Source organism: Cervus canadensis, chromosome 11, assembly GCF_019320065.1.
Source record: "Cervus canadensis isolate Bull #8, Minnesota chromosome 11, ASM1932006v1, whole genome shotgun sequence".
Lineage (NCBI taxonomy): Eukaryota > Metazoa > Chordata > Mammalia > Artiodactyla > Cervidae > Cervus > Cervus canadensis.
In genome coordinates, this window is record NC_057396.1 from 4,482,452 (window position 1) to 4,491,407 (window position 8,956).

At 42.0% G+C, this 8,956-nt stretch overlaps 1 protein-coding gene across 1 annotated transcript; it reads left to right on the plus strand.

Annotated features, from left to right (window-relative positions):
* The first annotated feature begins 214 nt into the window (after window positions 1-214).
* On the plus strand, window positions 215-8,660 carry LOC122449754 (interstitial collagenase-like). Its single transcript, XM_043481733.1, has 10 exons — window positions 215-348; window positions 1,010-1,257; window positions 1,350-1,498; window positions 1,733-1,858; window positions 2,610-2,765; window positions 2,932-3,049; window positions 5,396-5,529; window positions 6,768-6,930; window positions 7,527-7,630; window positions 7,806-8,660. The coding sequence occupies exons 1-10, from the start codon at window positions 247-249 to the stop codon at window positions 7,904-7,906; spliced, it is 1,401 nt and encodes a 466-aa protein (XP_043337668.1). The 5' UTR covers window positions 215-246; the 3' UTR covers window positions 7,907-8,660.
* The last annotated feature ends 296 nt before the right edge of the window (window positions 8,661-8,956 follow it).

Below are 8,956 nucleotides of genomic sequence, written 5' to 3' on the forward strand. Positions count from 1 at the left end.
CATGATCTTGAGATTGTGAAAACAAACCAACAGAAAAGATTAATCTGTTTTATGTCACAACATTTTAATGGTGAGACCACACATTGTAAATTAGAAGGATGTGGTCTGATGAGGGTCAGATAGCTTTCGGTTTTGTGGGGGTGCAAGGACCCTACAAAAAGGCAGAGCCTGCAGGCTGAAACCCCAGGGCAGCAGAGGCAGGGAGCCCCTGGTTTCCTTCAGCTCAGAAGAAAAGAAGAGGCCAGCATGCCCCGCCTTCCCCTGCTGCTGCTGCTGCTCGGGTGCCTGGGGTCTCATGGGTTTCCAGCCACTTCAGAAACACAAGAGCAAGACATGGAGATGGTCCAGGTAAATGCTGAATTTCACGTGCCAGAAATGCAAGGGCCCTACCTTCTCATTTTTCCAAGGTCAAGGGATAGGAGTTCATGGAAGTCTGGGATTCATTCTGGGATAACCATTTTGTCAGAAACAGATTCCCTCATACAAAAATAAAAATCTACTTAGATTGAGGGCAGGAGCAGAAGGGGGCAACAGAGGATGACATGGTTGGATGGCAGCACCGACTCAGTGGACATGAGTTTGAACAAACTCTGGAGATACTGAAAGACAAGGGAAGCCTGGTGTGCAAAGAGGCAGACATGACTTAGCAACTGAACAATAAAATCTCTCTGTAGACATTTTTGGACTATAGAGAAAGAGAAAGCCAAAAAGAAAAGCATGCAGACTGGTTTTTCTAATTGTAATTCTGACTTCTAATTGAGATTCTTTAGACCTAGCAATAGCATAGTTTCTACCACTGCACTGACATTTCTGTACCAACAGTAAGCATAAGAAAGGCTGTGAAATTCAGCTGACAGAAATTCATTGCAGAAGCAGGTTTGTTTTTCCCCTCTTGACACTAAATCTTTAAGGTAAAAGAACTATTCTGTCACTACAGTGAAATGCTAGGAATTTTCAGAGAAATAAGAAAGATTTCATATCTTCTGTTTGAATTTTTTTTATTTATCAGAAATACCTACAAAACTATTATAGCTTAGAGGTTGGAACCAGCCGATTCGAAAGGCAGAGAAACCATGGTTCAATGATTGAAAAATTAAAGCAAATGCAGGAATTCTTTGGGCTAAAAGTGACTGGAAAGATAGATGCTGATACCCTGGATATTGTGAGGAAGCCCAGATGTGGAGTGCCTGACGTCTCATCCCCGTATGAACTCACTCCAGGGAACCCTCGTTGGCTGAGCACACACCTGACCTACAGGTAATTAGATGGAGCCCAAAGAGGGGACACTGTTTCCCACCAGAGCCATGAGAAATGAGCTTTGACGTGTCTGTGTTTTCTTTCATGTGAAGGGTTGAAAATTACACCCCAGACATGTCGAGAGCAGACGTGGAGCAGGCTGTTAGGAAGGCCTTTCAGCTCTGGAGCAGTGCCTCACCCCTGACCTTCACCAAGGTCTCTGAGGGGCAAGCGGACATAATGATATCCTTTGTCTGGAGAGGTGAGCTCTTTCCTCCCCAAACCATTCTGAACGTCGCCTCACACCACCTTCAGACATGCTCAGCATTCTGGTCAGAATTTCCCCTTATTTGAGGGTGCTGATTTTATGGGCTAAAGAAGGGACCCCTCACAGGTGAACAATGCCTTTTGGCTCCTTGTCCCAGCTCTCTCGTCTCTGGTAGGGAAGTCTAAATAGAAGAGGAGATTTATCTTTGCTGCGCTTTGTCCCTCACAGATCATCGTGACAACTCTCCCTTTGATGGACCTGGGGGTGTACTCGCTCATGCGTTCCAACCAGGAATAGGTATTGGAGGAGATGTTCATCTTGATGAAGAGGAAACATGGACCAAAGATTTGAATGGTGAGTCAAGGAATTCTCCCTCCCTATTTTTATTTTCCCTTTTTGTGGCTTAATGCAATATGTTCTGTTTTGTATAAAAGAATAAACCAATATTATGATGATAGTTAAATGCTTTAATAAAGATATGCTTTCTAATGGTGGTTCAGAAAGATATTGAAACACTATAGTTACAGTTAGTGATAACGTCTGAGGATACTGTTTCTACCAGTGGTTGCATCTTAAGGGTAAAATATGTTTATGAAATTTTAAAATACTCTAAGATTATAAATGATATTTTGTATGTGTACAAATATGTACCAGAACTAAATAATGGTAACTTTTGGTGGGGTTGCTTTGGAAAGTACGTGTTTTGGTACATGGTTATCCAAATTTTTGTTTTGAATATATATTAGTTTATTTAGAATCTATAGTTAGATTAAAGTCATAAACATTAATAGAATGTTGTTGTTTCTCTATGTAATCTTTTTTCCAATTTATTTATTGCCGGACTTACTAATCAATATTAAAATTTTGCATGTCAGCTAATTTTTTTCCTTACATTTTAGCAGTTCAATTCTAGAAGTTTAGACTTGAAGTCTTTCTAGTATTAATTAATTCTTCTCTTATGATTATACACACACACACATCTCAGACCATGTCATAAACCAAACCACAGTGGAATTCTTATGTGGTTTGGAGATATATTTGCTCTTTGAGGCCTGAATACTGTACTGCCATCTGCTAAAGACTGACCAATTCTGTTGCCTTTTAGGTTACAACTTGTATTGGGTTTTGGCACATGAATTGGGCCATTCCTTTGGACTTTCTCATTCTACTAACATGGGGGCTTTGATGTACCCCAACTACATCTACACTGGTGAAGTTTATCTGTCTCAGGATGACATCAAGGGCATCCAGGCCATCTATGGTAAGTGAAGTTGGGCGAACCAGACAAATGCTTGTGAGCTATATGTGTGCTTCAAATATAAAGGCAATGACTTGGGTCCGTGAAAGACTCTTCATCATATATATTTTTGGGTCAATGTAGTATGTAAAACCTCATTAACTTCAGGATCTTTGTTTAATTTTTTAAGGGCCACCTAATAAACTGCAGCTGGTCCCAGTGCTACCAACCCCCCAACCCTGTGATAACTGGATAACATTTGATGCTGTGACCAAAATTCGTGGGGAATTGTTCTTCTTCAAAGACAGGTACAAATTATAATTAATCCTGACATATGTTTATAATGATTATACATTTGTGTGTATTTTTTTTCTTTCCTTACTCAATATTGTATTCATACATAATTATAAATATCCATAAAATAAAAGTTCTCCTAAGTCCTGCTCCCACCACCCTCCGTGACACATAGAAATACGTAGAGCTTGGCAGAGGGGAGGAAGATGACTTTCTGAGGGCCGCAGGTAGTCCTCAATGGAGCAAAAGCTGGTCTGCCAACTCCGGACTGAAGCTCCTTTCCCTAGCACACTCTGCTATGCTAAACGTGATGGTGGGGTTGAGGACAAATTGCTCGTCTTACTGTATGGCTGAAACCAGCTCTCTACTCTGCTGAGGGTTACATAACCCAGAGTCGAGACGGGGAAGGCCACCCTTTCTGTTCGCATTGTCCTCCCATCCGCACGATGCCGCTCTCCCAACCTGCCATCCAGCAAATCCTCGTTGTGCCCCAGAAGCCGAGAGGAAGAAAGAAAACATCGTTTGCAGACAAGCCCCCAGCCTCACCCCGCCTTCTGAGGGACTTGGTACTTTCCTCCTCGAAGCCTTACAGTCCTAGCATTCAGTCTACCGAGAGTGGATTCAAACAGGCTAGAGTGACCTCACGCCTGTCTTCCTCTTCTCAACAAAACTGACTCACTGAGGGATAAGAGCATAGATAGTGTGATCCTCCCCCTCCAAATGAGAACTATTAGGGATTTGGAAGGAGTCAACAGCTCCCTTTGAGCCTATAGAATGTTTGATGTTATGCATTATTTTGCGTTAGTATCTAAATGAGATAAATGCAGGTCATCAGGAGGCTTAGTTATAAATCTAAATTAATTTTGTTTTTAAGTATCTGTACAGACATGGGAGGATCATTGATAAGAAACAGATTTTTTCCCTTCCTCCCCTTCCTCCTCCTCTTACTGTCTTTTCTCCTCCTCCTCCTGTCTTTTTCTCTACCTCTTCCTCCTCCTCTTACTGTTTTTCTCCTCCTTCTCCTGTCTCTTTCTATTCCCCTTCCTCCTCCTCTTACTGTTTTTTCTCCTCCTCCTCCTGTCTTTTTCTCTTCCTCTTCCTCTGCTGCTGCTGATCCTTTTTCTTCACCTTCCTCATCTTCTGTTTTAATGGAAAGCTGCCAGAATGTCAAAATACCTCAGTTGTGAAAGAAAAAAAAAAGTTCCATTTGGCAGGAAGAGTTCATGTGGAGTTGGACTAGGGTAATGAAATTTGGCACTCCCTGTGGCCTTGACATTTATCCTTGAGGGAATCAAAACTTGACAGTCACTGATTTGCACAAGGTCCTTAGCCGCTTGGGAGGAGGTTGAAGCAGGGACTGACATGAGAATTAGGAAGCACATAGCTGGTCTGGAGGTCATCCCGTGAGGCATGGTCAAGGAGGAAGGAACAGAGACAGATAAGTGAGCAGAGACAACAGGGGTGTGCCCATGAGCAGTTACCACTCTGGCCAACAGGGGCCCAGTCCCACTGCAGACCCTTGAAGTCCTCACAGAGTGTACTTCAGGACGGTCCCACCAAAGGGCAGGGGACCTGGGGTACTTCTCACTGACGTTTCCCCTCGCTTTTTGAGGAGGTCCTGAAGGTGTCACTAGACAGCGTCTTGGCGGGCACCGCACTGACCCAGCCTGCCCCTGGGTTGGGGAGAGCGCGAGGCTTGGGGGGACAATGGGGACGATCTGTCAGAGCTGCATATCTGCTGGTGGCCCAGAGATTTGGCATCAGGAGGGTCTGCTCCAGAGACTGACAAGGAGGGTGCTTGCCACGCATCAGCCTTTGTAGGATCCTCTATCATTTTCCAAGGCTGGCTGGCTATGGGGCTTCCATTCGACGGTCTGCTCCAGAGACTGACAAGGAGGGTTATTTCCACGCGTCAGCCTTTGTAGGATCCTCTGTCATTCCCCAAGGCTGGCTGGCAATGGGGCTTCTGTTCCATTTCTGTAGTTTTGGGGACACGTGTGTTAGCCCATGTGGAAGTCTCTGCTGTGCTGTTTCCCTGTCTCTGTCGACTGCGGAATGAACATGGCAGAATTCTCAACTGAAAGATAATAAAAGAAAAGAGCTTAGTCTGGGCAACCTTACAAATCTGGTTTAAAAATTAGACTTTGCCTCTTATGAACTGTGTGGCTTCAGTTTCTCATCTATAAAATAAGAGCAATAAGAGCTTCCATGAAAGATGTTTGTGAGATAAGTCATAGTGTAATTCGTAAGTGCTTACCACATTGGGTAATAATCTTGTGTTCCAGGGACAGAAGGAACTGAGAGGCAGCAGAGAATGCCAGTAATTATCTTTTTTTTTTTCTGGTTTCTTTTCAAATCAGGTTCATCATCCGTGTTCATCCGTACTACCCAGGGGTCGAAGTCGTGCTCATCTCTGCTTTCTGGCCAGATCTGTCAAGTGGGATTGAGGCAGCTTATGATGTTCCTAAAAAAGACGAAGCCCTTTTTTTCAAAGGTAATACCACTGAATTTCCCCCTTTTTTATGAAACAATTTACTATTGGTTTGGATTGAGAAGCAACAATTCAGTTCAGTCACTCAGTCATGCCTGACTCTTTGCGACCCCATGGACTGCACTGCACTAGGCCTCCGTGTCCATCACCAGTTCCCAGAGTTCACTCAAACTCATGTCCATTGAGTCGGCGATGCCATCCAACTGATGCTGCACCAAAGTAACAGTGGCTGCACACTTTCTCCTCGTGGATTTTTTTCTTAAAACCTCAAAGTCCTAACTACTGAATCAAGGAGGATTCGTTATTGTGATTTAAAATGACATGCTGAGTAATTAGAATAAAAATCAAATAGCTAGCAATTTAACTTTTCCCTTTTTTTTTTATTATGAAACTGGAAGTAGGAAATGCTGTATTTGGGCATTCCACATATTTTAAAAATACATATTTTCCAGGATGCTGAGAAAAAAAGTATAGAGACCCATACTTATCAGACCCAAAGGAAATTAAGAAAACTTTGTCCTTGGGTTTTTTTTTTTTTTTTTAAGAAATCCTCCTAATAGACATTATATTAATAGTTTGAGGGAAGTTGAGAGCTTACCCTTCTCATAAACTGCACATCTTTATAGATGGGCCACTGTCCGTAAATTCTAGGTGTAGACTGCTTTGATTCTCTTAGATCCAATTATGCTCCAACATTCAGCCATGCTTTGTGTATATACTGCCAAACGTCTGGGTTCTTAGAAAATAATTCAGATGTTTGGCTTTGTATGCACAAAAGACTAAGACAATTAACCCTAACAGCATTAAGGTAAATAATTAAAACCACTTATGATGAGCAAAGAATTTTGAAACATACTGTCCAACACATGTACCACAAAAATAAAGACAGATATATAATGTGCATTTAGATAGCATCACCCTGGCTCATAAAGAATACTCTTCCAGGAACAGGCAAGCCAAGAGCTCAGGGGTGCTGTCCAGTGGGACGTGGAAACATGCATTACACTTTTGGCCTGTAGGACCGCTCGTGCCCACCCACACTCTCTGTGCAGCTGGAGAAGTGAGCCACTAGAGAGGAACTAAGCCACGACAGAGAAATGCCCAATTCAGGGGCACCTCACTTTGGAATAAAGCCCTCCTTCCACTTCTGGTGAAGTGAATGTCTGGAGGAAACCTGCCTACTGACCTCCAGAGTCTCAGGCAAATCATTTCACGGCCACTTTTTTTTTTTTGGTTGACAGGCAATAAATACTGGGTTGCTAGGGGAGGTGTGATACTGCGCAGTTACCCCAGGGACATCTACAGTTCCTTTGGCTTCCCTAGATGGGTGAGGAATGTCGATGCTGCTGTCCATGAAGAGGAAACCGGAAAGACGTACTTCTTTGTTGACAATGAGTACTGGAGGTAAAGACAGACCCTTGGAGATCTTACACATCAGATCCCTCCGTAGTGGAAGAAGAAAAATGCCCTTTTAAGTTATGTTCATATTCTGCTGAAAATCCTTCTTCTGTGAATGGGTACAGCCAGGCTGAGTGTCATTTAGTCTGTGCTTGCTGTCATCATACCACACCTGTCCTTGGAAGGCAAGGGACTTGCAGGATTGAGTTCCAGAGGAGATTTTTTTAAAGGGCTGGAGCCTGAGATGAAATCTGAATCGGATTTGTTAGAGCTGATGCCTCTTCAGGTGTGCTCTAGGCTGTCTCAGCCTCCCACAACCCTATTGAACCAGGAACTTTTCCAGTTAAAGGTTCCTATTATTTTTAAACAATGATGCACCCACCCACAGTTGTTTTAAGCAGCCACTGGATTTCAGTACAGTGGACAAAAGGGTAGCACCTACCTCTCAGATTTGTTGTGAAGATTAAATGAATGAGTATGCTCAAAGCACTTAGAACAGACACTGACACATGAAAAGTTGTTTGGGAATGCTAAGTGTTATTTGTTGTTATTATATTAATCATACATTCTAATATTTCTAACCCATTTTTTTTTTTTACCAGGTATGATGAAAACAGGGAGTCCATGGATGCAGGTTATCCCAGAGAGATAGCTGAAGACTTCCCTGGGATTAGCGGAAAAGTTGATGCTGTTTTCGAACATGAAGGTTAAGACTATTCAGTTTCTTCATTTTGCTACCCTAAAAATCAACAACAAAACATGGGCTTTGTTATTTTGATAAGAAAATTTTAAATATATAATTTGGGCATGGAAATTACTGACTTTTCAGGAAAGCTCATGTGAAAAAACCTAATCTCTCTCTCTTGCTTTTTTTTTTTTAGGAAACTTCTACTTTTTTCAAGGATCAACGCAGTACAAATTTGATCCTAAAACAGAGAGAATTTTGGCTTTCCTGGATGCTAACAGCTGGTTCAACTGCTGAAATAACTGATCATTGATTATCACAAAGGAGGTGGAAAAATATTCTTTATGTGTGTAAAAATAGCCTTTATTTTCTGAGCAGCCACATTTTCAATATTTTATATATCCTCCTGAGGTCACTGAGTTAAAGACATATAAGTATGACCTTAAGTGAAAGTGAAGTCGCTCAGTCGTGTCCGACTCTGTGACCCCATGGACTGTAGCCTACCAGGCTCCTCCGTCCATGGGATTCTCCAGGCAAGAATACTGGAGTAAGTTGCCATTTCCTTCTCCAATCTGGATACAGGTTCTGTGTTAACTAAAGTATACTGCTTCATGAACTTATACAATTTAGCTTCAAGCCAGCACTAAGGAAGCTGAGGTCATGACTTATCGTTAGGTTTATATAGAATCTCTTTGGGTTTTCAGATCCTGGCTGTTACAGGGATTCTTATCTTATCCTCCCTGAAAGAGTCTCCAGTTTCAGCAAAAGAAAAATAGCACAAAAGTATATGCCTCTGAATGATAATGTCATCCTGATATGTAGAGATCTGTACTGTCTCATGTTAAAGAAAATCATATATTTACTAATTTGTAAAAGAACATAAAATTAGTCATTGTTTAGATACACACAGAAAAAGCACATAAGTATAAATTTCAACTTTTACAAAGTAATGTAATAGATAATCCGTACTCAGATCACGAAAAAATAGTTTTACAAGCATCCTTTATGCATTTATGGTGCTCCCTTACAGACACCCTGATAGCTCAGCTGGTAAAGAATCTGCCTGCAATGCAGGAGACCTGGGTTCGATCCCTGGGTTGGGAAGATCCCCTGGAGAAGGGAAAGGCTACCCACTCTAGTATTCTGGCCTGGAAAATTCCATGGACTGTATAGTCTATGGGGTCACAAAGAGATGGATACGACTGAATGATTTTCACTTTCCCTTACAGAAACCAGACCCCAAGGATAGGCGCCATCTTGACTTCTGACAGTGTAGCTTACTTAGCCTGCTTCTGCACTTCATATAAAAGGAATTATGCAATATAAATATATTTGTTCGTGTCTTTT

Excerpts from the sequence above, each read along its gene's own strand:
- LOC122449754 (XM_043481733.1), top strand. The coding sequence starts at position 247 with ATGCCCCGCCTTCCCCTGCTGCTGCTGCTGCTCGGGTGCCTGGGGTCT. Across the intron at positions 349-1,009 it reads AAGACATGGAGATGGTCCAG|AAATACCTACAAAACTATTA; the intron begins GTAAATGCTGAA and ends TTTATTTATCAG. Across the intron at positions 1,859-2,609 it reads ATGGACCAAAGATTTGAATG|GTTACAACTTGTATTGGGTT; the intron begins GTGAGTCAAGGA and ends GTTGCCTTTTAG.